At 50.1% G+C, this 17432-nt stretch overlaps 1 protein-coding gene across 4 annotated transcripts in view; it reads right to left on the bottom strand.

The window, feature by feature from the left end:
* DCLK1 (doublecortin like kinase 1) overlaps positions 1 to 17432 on the bottom strand; it is a 305725-nt gene that overhangs the window by 61427 nt on the left and 226866 nt on the right. For all 4 annotated transcript variants that reach the window (XM_058276956.1, XM_058276955.1, XM_058276957.2 and 1 more), the window contains exon 6: positions 10740 to 10834. In XM_058276956.1, the coding sequence (XP_058132939.1) occupies positions 10740 to 10834 (95 nt within the window). The remainder of the gene's footprint in view (positions 1 to 10739; positions 10835 to 17432) is intronic.

The raw sequence follows: 17432 nt of genomic DNA, 5'->3' as shown, positions 1-17432 counted from the left end.
CACCGAGTCTGTGGGTGAAAACCCTGGATTGGTAAAACTGGAATACGAGGCTGAGACGAGGCAGACATCTGATGTTGGTCTCCCCACGGCCACGTCCAAGGAGAAAGCATGTGACTTTCAAACAGCGAGTCCTTTTATCCCGTATCACTGCTTTGGCTGTGGACATGGTGGCGCCCCGGGCTGAGAGCTGCCAGGCCAGTGCCTGAGCCGCGGACCTGGGCTTTCTGAGCCGGGGGTTCCTCCCAGCAGCATCGCAAATGGTGCTTAATAACGCAGGCGCCTCGTGGCTGGCTGGCAGGCGCTGCCTTGTCACGCGGCGTTTTAAACTTTAGGATACAGAGGTGCATTCTTTCATCCAGCACCCAAAATTAATAGACTCTTAACATGTTTCGTAGCAGTAATGCCCGCAATTGATGTACTCAATTCTGAAAATTTGGTCTTTTAATAAGACCATCACACACTCGACACAGAACTCTGATCCAAAATACATGCAAGCATCTTTTCAACTCTAACATTCTAAAAACTTGTGGGATATTATTCACTATAACTGCCTTATCAATTAATGAATTACATTTTCAAAAGAGCCGCCAAACATTGCCTGCTTGAGTGTCAGCCACAGTGCCAGCTGAGCTTTCCCCACCTCTGAGCAAGCAGTTGGCTCCTGCCTGTGCTTGCTGCTAATCCACCGAAACAGCCTATCTTTGTGCCGGAACTTTTGGATTATTTTCCATAAGTCTGAAAATAGTAAGGGAAAATGTGTAAGTTCTTGTTCTTCAGAATTAACCTAATGAGACTGCCCAGTCTTTATTTACGACCAATAGACACAGGAAAACCCACCTATTTTCCGCGTGCTTTAAAATCAAACAGATCTGTGTGGTTTTTCTGAGCAGATAAGCCATTGTATAGGTCTACACGCGGATATGATTTTGCGCTTACTTTACTTCTGTGGCATCTGGGTGTGCAGCACAAACCATACAGTTATTCTAGAAGGTAACTGTTTTTAATTCACATTATGGTATTTTCAGTCTCCAGAACGTAATGCCATTAGCTGCTCGAAGAGATGTTGTGACATCTGAAGTGTCATCACCTCCCAGCAGGTTTAACGGGAACCATTTGGCAGGCTGCTGGAACTGGACGCTTTTATGGCACACCTTCGTCAAAGAGCTGCCCTAAGTAAGAACACAGCCCAAGGGAAGCTCTCCAGCTTCAGATCCTGAAACAGATGGAGAACACAGCGCACTTTCTGAAGTAGGTGAGAAAGCGACATCAAGCTCTAACCACATTTTACCAAGATGGACCTGACGAATGCGGAGCGCAGAACAGGTCGTCTTGAAATGTAAGTGGTAGGAGTTATTCCTGACATCCACACAGATGCTGCCACTCGGCCGAGGTCCGCATCATAGAAAGATGCTGGAAATACCCAAGTCCAAGGAAGGCAGACAATCTCACCAGATAACTCTGGCTTTGGCTGTTGGTAATTGTATTGCACATTTTGTCTTGGCTTACAGTAATGAATTTGTTGAGTTACTATTAAATGGAAAATTATAAAAAGGAATTTAGAAATCAAGTAGTACCTCTATATGACTTCTGGAGGAACTCTATAAAGAAAAGACAACAGTAAATACTAAAACTCCAACAGTTGTCTTAGTGGTCTTGACTTGAGGCCTACAAAATCTGCAAAACTACAATCATGACAAAATGAAATCACAATCTTGCTAAAGAGAGCTCGAAACCCTTGTGTTTATAGAAAAACCAAACATTCATTTACTTATCAAGTGAACTTGGTGACATAAATTCGCAATTACTAATAAGTCTCCATTGTTCGAAAGGAGGCATGAAGAAAACTCCTTTTTCCAAACTTCTTATGTCTTCATAGTATGCTCAGCCTAAATAAAGTTTATGGCATAGGCAACTGTGTAGTACTGTAACAAACAATGAATCCTGAACAATGTAAAATGTTATCAAGAAGATTTGCTTAAGTATTTTAAAAGACTGGAGAGTAGTTATTCAAGAATTAGTTTACTTAGAGGAGGGGAAAATGAAAATGGGAATATTGGCATTAGGTCTATCCTAATAGAGACAAGGGAGGCAACATTTTAAAAATAAATGTATCATGGAAATAATAAAGAGAAGCAATGAAGCTAACCATAATTTTTAAACTTTAAATAAATCTAGTAAAAACATTAGCTTTAAACCTCCAATTTTGAACTTCTATAACAACTTTAATGTAGAATATTTTTATAACTAGGCTAGAATTTTCTGTTTTCTTATACCATATTATAAAGAAAAAATACTAGATTTTTATTGTAAATTAAAATTTGGGAATCAAGTATTACGTATGTATGTATTAATTTATTCAGTGCTTTAAAATATTTGCCTACACACACATACATATTTAAACATGCACATTTTTTTTCCTGGAATTAGACAACCTTGGGAAGAATGCCTTCAAAACCAGGAGGCAGTGAGCATGTTTTAAAAATGCATGTTATTTCCTTTTTTTCAACCAGTCGCCAGTTTGTCTGACAAACTCGCCCTAAGACAACTCTGAGAGAAAGGTATATTATTGATTTGAAAGTAACCAAATGAAACAGAACTCTCCATTCAATACTCTTTTTAATTTTGTCTTATTGTCAATATTTTATAATCTAGATGTCTGCAGTATCTGGAGTATCACTTGCTGATACTAATTAAATCACAAGAATTCCATGTTACTGGCTTAGGAATGCAACTTTGCACGATGCACAATCATCTCAACTTCAACGTCTACTTACCATGTTTTCTCAAAAAAACTCACCAAACAACATAAATGTTTTTCTCCTGTTTATTATACAGTTATTCTAAGGTTGTAAGTGTCACAAAGTTAACTTCAAGAGGAAAAACATGGTCCAGTGTGAAACACAAGGTATATCATACAGTGAAACCACAACACAAAGCGATGGAACCTTCTAAACTGGGTAGTTCAAGGAAGCATTGCATCAGCCTTTTGCTCTGTAAAACTCTGCTGATGGCTCAGATTAATGGGTTTTCCAATGCATTGCTGTTTAAAACATGTTAACACCAAATACTATTTTTAAAGAGAAGAGCACACAGCCAAGCCACTTAGGCTCTAAGGAAAAAGTCATGTCAACCTCTTTACACCAATTTTATCTGAATTTATGACTTTCATAGTTTATTTCAAAGTAAAGAATCTTTAGAACAAGTAAACTCAATTCCTTGCTTGCTGATTAATATAAACTTAAAATACACATTAGAAGAAAATATACACTTACATATTTCTTTGCTATCTCCTCTCAGATACCTGCTGCCCTGGCTTCAAAAACATTCTGTGGCCACAAATAATACAAACACCCAGGTATTACACGGTTCGTTTATACCAACTTGGAATTTATCCATCATTTTCACTAAAATGAACCACATTTTAAAGACACCATATATCATGCACCCTTAAAAATTACAGTCAGGGCCTCAAATTTCCTATCTTTTCCACATGCATTACAGGCACAGAATTACAAATATTTTTCAGCTGACAGTGTAACACACTGCATCAGGCAGTTGGTGTATTGAATTCAATATACCTTTAAATTTCACGCCATACTTCTGTGGGATATTGCAATCAAATATAGTCACCACTGGCATGCACAGTTAGAGATGCCAGCAAAAGTAAAATGTAAAAATGCCTAAGTGGGCAAATGTACATGCAGATAGCAAATTCACCACGACCACGTCAAGTGTGTATACGTTGATGCAGGTATAGCTCCACACCTAAAGCAAGTAAAGTAAGGCTACTACGCAAAATGTGTCAACAGTTGAGAACAGTGTTTTGAAAGAACACACAGCATCGTCTTATAGGTTATCTGGCTTTACTATCAAACATTTCTAATCAAATATCGTTTGGAGTATCTCTTCTATTTACCTTTCCACACACTACTCAACTACCCCCAACTCTATAAGAGAATTTTTCATTGTTTACTGAATATTGATTGGCAATCACTACATATTAATACAATAGAGAAACACCAAAGTATTCCATCATGCTAATAACTGAATACCAAGATAGAGCAATATAAACATTAATGTACACTTATATATGAGAGCTAATACAGTATTCATGCTTCGGTTTGTCTCAATTTATATTTACATATAACCTAAATATATTTGGAACCATTTTGCCACAATGGTTTAGAAAACTACTTTTGAACTCAAGCATGCCTCAACTAATATGTCACTAATAAGTGTAGCAACTTATGACATAAAGATTTTATATACAATTTCAGAAGAGCCAGTAACTTATAAGGCTGTTACAAGTTGACGTACTTGACTAATTAAGGTCTACACACAAACACAAATACTTACAGAAGCCACAGCCACAGGGAGCCCTCAATATTTACACAGGTACCCACACACTTGTATAGATATATGGCCTGGGAGGAAAAATGTAGTCCAATAGTTAAAATATATGCAATTATTTTTCAGGGAGCTGATTCTATATTTACATTCACTTTTATAAGGAACGTGGTTTTTAGGCTTCATTGTTTTTAATTGTAAGGAAAAAAAAAAAATGCAATTGCATATAGCTCCACAGTGGATGCAACCAGAAAATACCCTGGTGAGTGAACATCGGAATTATGGTATATAAAATGCTGGTTCAAGATGTTCTAATAAATGATATTTGGTTTTGTAATATTCAGATGAGCCAGTATATGTATACATGGATGTGTACAGGGGGGAGGATCTCACACTTCTCAAAAGCCTATGGCAGTGCAGAAGCTGTGAAGACTGTTTATCTGCTTCACTGACAAAGCAAGACAAAGAAGAAACACACCGCGTGGCCTCCAGTCTTTTGCGCTCACCCTGAAGTCACCCTGGATATGTCACTAGGTTTTGCATTTGTAAAATGCTGAAAGCAGTGAAATAGTTATCATATCTCTTCCTCCAATGCCTAAGAAGAAAATGAGTGCAAACGGAAAAGTCTCAAACTTCAAGTGCAGTCCAAGGTCTGCAGGACACGGCTAACGTTGACCATAGGGACAAAGATGTGCCCAGCTTTGAGTGGAGCACTCTCCTGCTCACCAGAACGCTTTAAACATTCAGCGTCTAATTTTAAAAGAGGGTTCTCTAAGTAAGGAAACTCTAAGTGCCTATAAATCACCAATTTTGTTCCACCAATGAACTGAAACTGCCTGTGTTGTTGCTAAGGATTTTTTATTTCTGCTGTAGGATAATGGAATTATGCTCTGCATAAAAAGAGATCTCAAAGTCTATAACGGGTTTGCTGTTTCAGTCCCTGAGGGACTTGAGTTTCCAAAAGTAAATGATATCTACTGCCTCTAAAACAGTCCTTTAATAAAAGTCATATGTTCCAGAGATTAAATGCTGTGGAATAGCATTTCCCTTGGAACTGCATGAATGGAAAATTGGCCATGATATCTCTCGGCAATTAGTAAGAGCCGGTTTCTTTTTGCCGTGTCTAAACACGCCGTGGGCTTCAAATCAGTGGGCAATAGTTGCCATTTCTCCAGAACAAATAGCATTTACTGGATCTTTCGAGTGATAGTGCAGGGAAGCTAAAGTTACTGGAATTTATTTTTGTTCTGGACCATCTGACCCCACCAGATTTACATTTGCTGTTCCACTGCTTTCTTTGCATTTTTGACAGTTCAGGCAAATACCTACGAATCTTTTATGGACTCAACTGTATTAAGTAATGCATTTTAGAAAGACATAACCAGAGTGGACAGGGTACAGGCAGCTTCACAGATGTTTACTGTTTCAGCTGAAACAAAGCAGCCTTTTGATCTCAGCAGGAGTCTGTCCATTTCTATTGGAAACAGTTTCAAGGCCTGAAGTTTGGCACAGGTATTCTTATGAATTGTTCTTCCAAGATGGAAGGTTCGCTTTGCGTTTCTTGAATAACTTGCCAGAGAAGTGCCTGTTGCTCCAACAGACAGGATGCGGAGGCACCAATTATTATAAGGCCAAGTTTTCAAACGCATTTGAGTGCCTGGACTTTTTTCCCTTTGGGTTGGAATATCTGATTCACTTGGAAAGTGCGATGGTAAAATATAGAACTACAAACCAGATGGTAAAATCTGCTAGTTGAACAATTTATCAAGGGGATAAATCAATAACATTTAAAACAGTGTATGACAACTGAATTTCTCTTCACCTTGAAGCACGCTTTTTTTTTTTTAGCTCAGTTTTCAAGTAAAATTTGAAAAAAAAATTTCAAGGAAAATTGACAAAAGCCTCCAAATTGCATCATACATTTTAAATTTATCACCTACTGAGATACATCAAGCCTGTAGAATATCAAAACCATGCTTTGCAAGTCTTAAACTGTTAGCATTTAAACTAGTAAATGATCACTAGGACACGACTTAAACACAATAGACCAGACAAATTAAATTTTAAAGTTCAGACTTTAAAATAATTATTTTATGTTTTAAACAAAGTAGACTATAATTTTTAAACAGAGCACTAGAAAAGTGGAATTAGTAGGTTAATATTTGACAATGGATTATAATCAGAGACTTACTTGGTTTAACACAAAAGGAGTTTTGCACATGAAAATTCCCAAAACAACAGTGAGATCCATGGTTTATTTGAATGAGATTTGGATAGTTGGGGTCTGATTTATTAAGAACCACTTAAGAATTTTCAAATAGATTTTTAAGAAGAATGTGCAACTTTTTTTTTCCTTTTACGTCTATGTGTAAAAAAACAAAACAGAACTAAAACAATGGTTCCTAGCTTTAGCCTTTGCATATTTAAAAAATTACACAGATGGTTGTAAGGAAAAAATTACATTATTTGTAACAATGCCACTGAGCAAGTTCATGTGGCATTTAACTCGTTATATTTATGCTGCTTCCAATGAAAAACAATTTTAAAAAATAAAAAGTCCTTGTTTGCAAAAAGAGGTCTAATGCCTAATGCTGGAGTCTCCAGGAGATGTGTCTTTGCCATAATTTTTTCCTTAGACATATTGAACCACAGAATGATGTGTAGCTTTGTCTACCATTCCAGGAAGAAAAAAAAAACTCCATGAAATACTTTAATTATTTCTCAATAATAACATCTTTAAAAACCAACAATCCACATTTACCAAGAATATAACTTTTTAAGAAAAGTCTGCTAGTGCCATTCTAATCCGCTTTATAGAAAGTGCGGAAAAATTATAGTTATGAGTAAAAAAGAAAGCCCCCACTACAGAAATTATGACTCTTTTTTGTCACTAAATCATCGGTACATCTTATTCTGGAAATGGGGTCCATATATGAAATTCATCAAGAGGCAGGCCTCATGCCAAAACTGCAGCACATGTCAACTTCATGTGCAAATGCCCCCAGTTATCAACGTAGAAGATGTAAGAAAAAGCTCTCTCTCCAAGGACCAGCATCGTGAATCTAAAAAGCGTGGCTTTCTCTTCCGTGCTTCGGGCTTTGTAATTTCAGGGTGTGCAAAACTCTTTTGTGTTTTGTGCCATTCAACTTTTGCTTAGGAAAGGTAAACCTCCGCCCAATCACAAACCACAGGCCTCGCTCCATTGTCTTTTACACTGAGTCTCCTACTGAGTCCAAATCTTCCGAAGAGAGGGGGCGGCACAGGCCCTGGAAGATAAGGGCGGCACAGGTCGGCTTACTCGGCTCTTCCCCACGCGCCCGGCCCCTCCCCGGGATGGGGACACCCTGCGCCTGGGCTCCCAGGTTCCTCAGGCCACTCAGGCTCACCACGTTGGGATGAGGAGGAAGACAAGGCCTGAGAAACCCTTGAAGCAGACGAAACGGCCCTCCCCGTGCCCCCTGGCACGAGAGTCGGCCTTCCTTCGTGTCCCGCTGAGTTTTGCAGCCCTAAGGGACGCCATGGCCACCTCCCCTCGGTGTGTCCGGGCATCCCCTTCCTGTGCCGGGGCAGGAGCCGCGTGCCCACACGCAGCGCCATGTACTGGCGGTCACGGCGGGCATTCGGCAAATCCTGGCCCCCGGCAACTCGAGGGCCGCGTCTGCACAAGGCGTCAACCCAAGGAACATCACCTTTCCAAAACGTGAAGGTCGGGAGACAGCAAGATTTCAACGTCTGTGCGGCACTGCCTTCCCGGCCACCCCTGGCCCCCAGTCGTCCCCGTTACCTCCGTCCTCCCCCGCCACCCTTCCTGCCACGGGCCTCTCCGCTGTAGTCAGGCAACCAGGCTCCTCTCTGCAGAGCGCGTCCGCATCGGCTGCTCTCCTCTTTCCTCCCACCCACTCCTCCCATCTGACGGATGGGATAATCTACAGAAGTCAGAGGCGTGGGAGGATAATGGGCAGCTCCATTCCGCCCACACGACCCGGCACGTTTCTTCCCCAGGTACTGAGACACGGGACTGAAAAAGCTCATGGGTGGGAAGGGGGTCTCCAGGGTCTGCTTCTTGAGGCCAGCTGCGTGTTTCTAGAAGGCCACTCAGAAAACAGCCTTTTGGGAAAATGGGGAGGTTCCTGGGTATGTTGCCACAAATATTTGTATGAAGAAACTCTTATTGTATAAGGCCATTCTAAAATGTCAAAAGAGCTAGAGCAAAAATACGATTTCAGAGGAAGAAAACCTCAAAAGCTGCTTAAGCACACTTAATATATCTCAAAATGCAGCTTTTCTTAACTGTGAAGAAAGGGGTGAAATATCTCAATATTCTTAAAACACAAACAAATGAACTTATTATGCTCCTGTGTTCTAAAATGGGTAGGAAGGGTGTGTGTGGTATGGAGGAGGGCAGACAACTCATTTTCCTGGCCGTGTTGCTAAGCAACCCAGAAGAAGAAATAGAAGTCGCTACTGTTTTCCAATCTGCAATAGGGAGAGTTAATTTATTCTTCGAAGTGTCTTCTTTTAGCACATGCCATCTTTCACTTATTTTGGTATTTCCTGCATGGGAGTATAGCCAAGCATTTGAGAAGAACATTAACCAAATGTGAAACAGGATCAGTCTTTCGGGCTCGTCTGGGTCCCTCTCGAGGGGGGGGGAGGGCTATTGGATGCGGTCGCCTACACAGCAAGATGAAAGTGCCCCACTGTGTGTGAGCGGCCTCCGAAGCTAAGGCAGCTGGGACCTTCTCCACGTACCGACGCGGGACGTGGATGGGGGCTGTTAGTTTTTGGCCCAAATTCAAAAGTTTGGAAACTGAACCATCTTTGAATGTATCTAGCGCCCCCCTGCTCACAACATGTGCTTAAAAAATGTTTTCAGATGACAATAAACCCTTGGTCCCCCTAAAACAAATGGAATTTGTTTTAAGTACAGTGTTTTAAGTACAGTGTCTTAAGTACAGTGTTTGCACTGGCAGTTTAAAAGGCAAAGAATCTACAAGAAAACCAAACCTCCCAGTCATTTCCCATGTGCTGGAAATGTTCAGTTATCTAAGCCGCGGCCTCACTGTGCCAGGAGCTGTGTGGGAACATTTCTGCCTCAGTTGGACAAAGTCATAGAGAGGCAGAGAATACAGAGGACACGAGAAGCTAATTCTAGCCTCACTCTGCCAAGAAGTAGACAGATGAGCAAGGCGCTTTATGCTGCTGGGACGGAGGTGCCACAGCAGGGGGTCTCAGTCACTCTTTCAAGCTCAGCAAGCCAGCATGGCTGACCTGCAGACCCTGAGTCGGAGTTTAACCAGCTCAGAGCGGAAGCAGGACCTGCCCGCCAGGGGCGCCCTCCAGAGACCACAGCTCGAGAGAGAAGGCACGCGTCCCGCCAGGGGGCGGCCCCCCACCAGGGAGGGCCTCCCAGTGAGGCAGCGGAGGAGGCCGATCGCGCTTTCAACGCCCGCGAGCCTGCGCCAAGAAGGCGGACCCAGGGAAGCCCTGGAGGGCTCGGGACAGAAGGAGCGCGGCCCCCCTGGAAGGAGGCGGCAGGGGCGGCAGCCTCGACAGAGACGACAGCCGTGTGGCGCGGAGCCAGTGCCAGCTGCCAGGCCTCGCCAAGTCCCAACAGGCTGTGCCTGATGCCAGGCGCCCCGACGCTTGGAGCAGAGGCTCCGGGGGGCCGGGGGCTGGCTGAGCCCCCACCTCTTTTCCAGGCGGCTGGCGGTTCTGGCAGACACAACCTCGGCAGCAGAGCTGAAGAGGGGCTGCGCCTGTGGAGGCGGCTGAGGTGGATGGACTGAAGGTCCCTTCTAAAAGCAGCTGAGGACTGTGGGAACCCAGCAGGCCCGAGGCGACCCGCGCCCGAGCGCACAGCTGTCCCCCGCCACTTGCTCCTCTCCCCTCTCCCCTCCCCTTGCCTCTGCTGCTGTCTGGGAATGCCTGGAAAGGGCCAAGAGTGCAGGCTGCGCCGGGAACAGAAGGGGGGCCCCTCGGTCCTGGAGGAGGTGCCGATTGTCACCTGCTCCCCCAGCACAAAGGAACAACTTCCAGAAAACACCCCACTGAGGTCTCTAGTCGCCAGCAGGGACGGGAGGGCTCGGCTGGGTGTGGGGCCCATCACAGAGCGCCTGGCATGGGCACTTCCTGCTCGGGGGCCCGGCCACCCTGGACGCTTATTTCCCCACACAGGCCACTGCCCGGGGCCCTCCCTCTGCCCCCTGCAACCCTGGCCGGCAGGTGTCAGCACCGGCAGGCACCTGCAGCGCACAGTCCCAGCTCCGCGCAGCCAGGGCGGGAAGGGGCGTCCCGCCTGGGGGGCGCCTGGCTGTGCCGGGCCACGTGCTGCCACCAAGGCCCACCTCCCCGGGACGCTGCCCGCAGGCCGTGGCCGGCCGTCTCCTTACCCTCTGCTTCCGCAGGCTTCCAGGGCTGGTGGGCGACGGGCTTGGCGACTTCCCCGAGCGGGGGGTGGACAGCTGGCTGCCCGGGGTCCCGTTAACTAGAAGGACAGAGAATCAGGGGAGACAGATGGCGTTAAGGAGGTGGGCAGTGGGAGCGGGACGCGCGAAACTTCCCGACGCCTCGCCACGTGCGGCCGTGCATGGGGAACCATCTTCTCCAGAAAGTGGTTTGTCAGCCCTGGGGTGAACCCAGCAGCAGGCCACACGCTGGCCTGGTTAAATGTGCTTTTCACAACTTCCCAGTGGAACTTCCCAATGGCTCTAACTGCGCCCCTCGAGGTTTTGCCCGATTCTTCAGTTCAGCTCCTTGGAGCTACCAGCAGGACCGGGCAGCAGCGCACCCACGAGCCACCTCAGCGCCGCGGCCGGAGCGCGCCGTCCTCTGTAATTAAGGACCCCATGCCCTGCCCTGCCTCGGCGGGACCCCTTGAACAAGACTCGGTAATTGGCCACAGACGCTCAGTCTGCCTTTGCTGCTGCTGCAAATCAAAGCTGCCTTCCAACAGGTTTAAATCCCCGGAATTCTCAAGTCCCTCGCTCACACACGATCCCAAGCGAAGCCTGGAGCCCCCGGGGCAGCTCCTCTGCCTGAGCAGGGACTGGAACTCTTGGAGGCAGGGTTCACGGGGACACCGGGCAGTCCCTCGCACCAGCCCGGGCGGGGACCGCACACGCGCCCCGGGGCCGTGAGGCGCTGTGGCTCCAGGGAAGCAGGAGCGCCACTTACCTTCCAGGAGTTCTAACATGGACGCGGGCGGGTGCCTCGCCTGACCAGGGCGCGAGCGGGTCCCTGTGCGCGCTCAGCCCGGCGGCGCTGGAGGAGCAGGGGCAGCTGCGCGGAGCCGCTGAGGGAGAGGCAGCAGATGCCGCTTCTGCGTAAGGCTGACGTCTCCCGGGCGGCAGTGGGAGGCGCGGGTTGTCAGCCGCGGCGAAGGTGTCGCCGGCGCCTCGTGCCAACGCAGCCCCTCCGCCCCCAGCCCCGCCGAGTCCCGGAAGCACAGCCGCCCGGCGCCCGCGCTGAATCCTAACGAAGCGCCTCTGGGGACAACGGTCCCTGTGACGCACTGAGAAAAAGCCAGGGAACGGCTCCGGGGCGCGCGCAGCTCACAAAGGGCGTTTTCCCGAGCACCAGGCCCTCGGTGGTGGGGGTCCGGTCTGCCGCCCTCCATTCGGCGCTGGTCGCGAGCCCTGCCTTTGAGGTGCATTTGGTGCCTTCTTTTGAAGAGAAAAGAAAGGCGCTTTGGCCGCGTGCGGTGGGGCCTGTCTTGTGGGTGCGCGAGAGGCTCGGGCCTCCTCGTGGAGCTCGAACCCCGACCTCAGGGCGGAGGGCTCTCAAACAGACCTGGGGGGCGAGCTACCCCCCTGGTGCTGGAAAATAGGTTTGATGAATGTTAAAATATTTTCTTTGCCCACTTCTAGCTCCATTTTAGGACACACCTAAGGGCTGCACGACTGGAAGGGAAAAAAATGAGCCAAGAGGGAGGCAAACAAAGGATTCACATTTTTACTTTGGGGACCTCTAACTCATCAAGTTAAGGGGTAATAAAGAAAGAGGGAAAATGGACTCCCAGGAAAACAGCTTTAGGAGTGCCTTGCCCCTGCAAACCTCAAAACAACTCAAAACTTGCATTAAGTAGGCAGTCAGGATGTGGGCTATACGCGGGGCAGGCATTGGCACTTCACAAAAACTGGTTTATATGTTTACTCCATGAATATTTAGAGACTGCTCACTCTTCTTAGCCCTGAGCTGAACACTGGCCCAGCAGGGAGCGTGACAGGTGTGCTGATCACAAGAGCACTGCAGATTATTGAACCCTTGTTTCTTGCAGGCCAGTTATTGCATTAGAACCATATACCCACATTACAGGTAGAAGATAGCTAGACAATAGAGAGAGAGGTGACAGACAGAACGACAGGTGGGAGGTAGCTGGATGGTAGCTAGAATAACAGATGCTTGAAAGATGACACATGATAGATCAGTAGAGAAGTTATAGATATATGATAGATAGGATAATAGATGATAGATCCGATGACAGGCAAATGACAGAGAAAGACAGGTGAGGGTTGAATGACAGATGTAGAGAGGTCACGACAGATGACAGGCAGGTGACAGATGACTGAAGGATGGGATCAAAGGATAGATGGTGGATGACTGACAGATGGTTACAACGGCAGGTGACAGACTGACAGGCACACCCACACACACGTGTACCTTTACTATTCACCTCCCTCAACCCACACATCGCTGTATGAAGTACGCAGCGCTGCTCCCATTTTACAGAGGAGGAAACTGAGGCAGAAATGACGATAAGCACCTTGACCAGCACACGTGGGGCAGAGTCAGGCGTTCTCCTCGCCGTGGGGCCCTGCGCTCTTCACCGCTGCCCCTTACCGCACAGCCCTTCGGCGTGCAGGGACATCGGCAACCGAACCCGCAGTTACAAAGGAGCACCTTGAGCAGGGAGGGAGGGCGGGCAGGTACCTCAGGACCCTGGGCCAGCTGGTCCACGCCACCAGGGAGGGCGGTGGGGCCACAGCCTCAAGGCAGGCGTGTGTGGCAGGGCAGCGGGGCAGGGTGCGAGGGCAGCGGCCCAGGCGGGCGAGAGTGGGGAGCCACGTGCCACGTGGCGCAGGCACAAGGCCGGTGTGGTTTTGCGTGGTGGGCCCGCGAGGAGGGCAGCGCGCTCTGACCAAGGGGCAGGGGTGCGGAGGGTGCACGGCCTGGACACCCGGGGGAGGAGGCCGGCCAAGGCCAGCGGCCAAGGCACACTACACGGTCGCGGAGGGGAGCTCCTGAGCCCACCTGCGGGCGTCCAAGGTGCGCCGGGGGGAAGGAGGAGAAAAGGCTCAGTGAGTGGAGGCAGGGGAGGGGGTGGCGCACAGAGGGTCCCTGGTGGGCGGCGACGGCGCGGCTGGCCGAGGGTGGCACGGGGTGTGGTCCAGGGGGCATCCCTGCGTGACATGAGTGGAAAGCCCCCAGGACGGTGACGGCTGCCGGAAGGGCCAGCAGGGGGCGCGGGGGCACCCTGAACGCCAGGCGGGAGCTGCTTCTGTACTATCCAACCTACGGCATGGGCTGGTGTAACTTTCCCTGTTTTAGATGAGGAAATCGTGGTTCAGAGAAGTAACCTGCCCGAAGACACACGGCGGGAAGGTGCTGAGTTGGATCTCGCTCATGTCTTGCTCAGAAAGAGGAGCAGGTTCCACGGGGGGCCTGCGGGCTAAGGACACCTGAGCCACTCTCGGCGCCACTGGGCCACTCAGACCCTCCGCCTTCCTGTAAAGCCGCAAGCTCAGAGCGCCCGCCGTGAGGCCACCTCTCTGGAAATGCATCGCAGGTGCCCTGAGGCGTTCACCGCCACCGTGTCTGCAGCAGACCCTGCTGGGAAGTGGGGAGCGGTCTCTTGTCAGGTTCAGGGTTCTGTTCCTTCTCCTTGACCACACCAAGGCCCGATGGGTCTTTAAAACGGTGCTTGAGGAAGCAGATTGGCTCAACTGATAGAGCATCCGCCTACCACCTGGGAGACCCACGGTTCAAACCCCGGGCCTCCTGACCCATGTGGAGCTGGCCCACGTGCAGCGCTGATGCGTACAAGGAGCGCCGTGCCACGCAGGGGTGTCCCCGCGTAGGGGAGCCCCACACACAAGGAGTGCGCCCTGTAAGGAGAGCCGCCCAGCGCCAAAGAAAGTGCAGCCTGCCCAGGAATGGCGCTGCACACACGGAGAGCTGACACAACAAGATGACGCAACGAAAAGAAACACAGATTCCTGGTAAGAATATAAGCAGACAGAGAAGAACACACAGCGAAGGGACACAGGGAGCAGACAATGGGGGTGGGGGAGGGGAAAGGGAGAGAAATTTATAAAACACACACAAAAACCACCAGACCAAAACCAAAATCAAAAATGGTGCTTGATGTGCCATGCAGCACACACCGTCCTGTTATTTAAGTTCAAAACTTTGACACATGTATTTAGCCCGCTGGTATGTACCCTAGAATAACAGAAGTCCCTCAGTGCCAATAAAAAGGGCTTGGTTGCTTGTTTAATAGAACGTATTAAAATTCAATTAAATAGCATAGTTTTATAGAGATCTTTATTTTAAAATTATTTTGAATGGGAAAAATTCAGTTTAATACAGTGGCCCTTAAACAGCAGGAAAGCATAACCGTTCGCTATTTCCACCTGCGTTACTGTGAGTGGCTGAAGGGCCGCCGGCACCCCTGCCTCACACCGGGCTGCTTTCCTTTGCTCGCACGTGTCTGGCACGTTTTCCCGACGTCCTGTCCTCCCTTGGTGTGCTTGTTACCTCCGGAGAGAGAAGGGCCACGCCTGGGCTTGGCTTGTCCGCAGCGCCTGTGCTGATCAGTTCTCTAACTGGCCACCCAAGAGCTGGTGAGAGGGGGGACTGCAGGGGGACGCTGCCCCTGCCTGGCCGCCCCTGGGTCCACCGGCGCTCGCCCTCGCTGAGCACTGAGCCCAGTGTTCTGTGCACAGTCCACAAGGCGCAGGCCTACTCTGCGCTCGACCCTACTGGCCCCTGCTCCCAGGAAGTGCATCCTTGAATATAGGAGCTAATAAAAAAATTCCAGCATTTGGCCAAACGTGCTTTAGTTTTAATAACCTGCACTCCTTGGAAATGATGCTAGATGCGAGTGTGTTAACTTGGCAACCTCTTTGTGCACTTAAAGGACTTGCTCTCTGTACGGCCCCTTTCTTAGAAGTCTAGGCACCCAGAGAACGCTGAATGGATGCTGTGTGGTGACCGCGCACATGGCCCCAGGCAAGACTGTCTGAGAGGGGAGCCGCCGTGGACATGAAATCCCGCCGTTCCTCCATCTCCTTCCTGTGCCTCCTTCCAAGGCAGCGCTGGCAGGACGAGGAGGGGAGCGTGCCCACTGCCGTGTTGTGCCTGCCGCCGTGTGCGCGTCCCCGCGCTGGGGGTGGGCGCTGCTGGGGGGCCTGGCTCCCTGGGGCTGCCCCTCACCGCCCACTCCCCCACGTGCCAGGGACTGGGGGCTCCCACAATCTCTTTTCTCAGCTCTTGTCCACTTCTTGCCACAGACCGAAAAGGAAAAAAGAAAGAAAAACCAAATAGAGTGACTTCAGCAGAAAACACACACCTGCCCAACAGAGCCGAGGAAGGGGACTCTCGGGCACGAGGTGCTCTTTTCCTAAAACCAGCTTTGGGGACACTCCCCTCAGGGTGAGGGACCCCGGCTCTCCCCAGGGTCTGGGTCCAACCCCAAGGGGGAGCGCAGGGAGAAGGGGAAGGGGGTGAGTGGGGAGAGCGGCTGACCGCGCAGAGGGAGGGGCCGTGTGAGTGGGTGTTTCCTACTCATTTACCCCAAGGTCCTTGAGCCTCAGGGAGTCTAGGCAACCCCGACAGGTCCGCTCCCTTAATCCAGTCACCCGAAGCCCCATGGACGCTGGAAAACTGCGCTCCCTGGCCCCCATCCTGGGAGGGCGCCACGTGCCAGCTTCACAGCCTGTGAGAGCCCAGCGCCCGGGGCTGCCAGGTGGTGACCTCGCGGTGTGGTGAGGACCGTCCAGGCAGGTCAGCCGGGGCTGAGGGGGCCGTGGGGTCTGGGCAGCAAGAGAGGCAGAGCCGCATCAGAGGCAAAGTGACTGAAGCAAGGCGAACCTGCAGGGGGAGGTCCAGGTGAGCTCCGCGGGCACGGCCGGAGGAGAGGAAACCTGCGGCCGAGTCGAGGTGGTCCTGACAGAAGCGTGAGGCATGACAACAGGCCTGCGAGCAGAGGACCAAGGCCGGGGAGGGCGGCTGGGAGCTGCCCTGCAGCCTGGGGCCCTGGACGAGGGTGGGGGGCAAAGGATGGCAAAGGAGGAGTGGGACTGGCACCGAGGGGTGCCGAGGGAGGCTGAAGGCGCAGGGCGGCTGCAGGGCCCAAGGAAAGGACAGGCCTGGGTCCACTGTCGAACACGATGTTCTAGTCCTGGGACTGAAGCACGACAGCGTGCAGCCCGGCTTCGAGTCGGCCTGTGGTCACTGCAGAGTGGTGGGCCCTGCAGGCCGTCACGTCGCCCTCCAGCCTATGGACGAGAGCCCTGCAGGCCTCTGGCGCCCAACTGTGCCTCGCTGCGGGAAGGCCCCTGAGCCAGCACATTCCCAGGGGAGCCCTCTATTTGCTCTGAAGCTCCTGGCTGCTTCTCCTCCGTCCACGCAGCCCCTCTCTGCCCCCTGCCCCGTCACTGTGCTCGCAACGTCCTCCATGCCCTGCTCTCGTCTGCCCTTGGATTGCAGCGTGTCATGGCTCCATTTCCATCTGTCCTTTAGGCCATTCGACGTGGACCCTTTTCATCCGTCCGTTCAACGTGGACCCTTCTCATCCATCCATTCGACGTGGACCCTTCTCATCCGTCCTCCATGCGTGTCCTGTCGGCAGGGCGGGGTGGCTCACATTTCTAGTCTTTAAAGCACTACGGCTATGCCAGTGTCTCCGGGTAATCACGGGCCACTCCAGCTCGGGACTGCTTCCTAAGCGCCTACTGTGTCCGGGCGCCTCGCCCTCCATGCATCTGGGCTGGCGCTCGCTGCCCCCCTCTCCTCACCTGAGCCTCCCCACTCCCTCTTTCTTCCCAGGGCCTCACCTCCAGCAGGTAATTAGCGGCTCCCTT

This window comes from Dasypus novemcinctus, chromosome 15 (assembly GCF_030445035.2).
Source record: "Dasypus novemcinctus isolate mDasNov1 chromosome 15, mDasNov1.1.hap2, whole genome shotgun sequence".
In the NCBI taxonomy this organism is placed as follows: Eukaryota; Metazoa; Chordata; class Mammalia; order Cingulata; family Dasypodidae; genus Dasypus; species Dasypus novemcinctus.
This window is presented reverse-complemented; position numbering and strand designations above follow the sequence as displayed.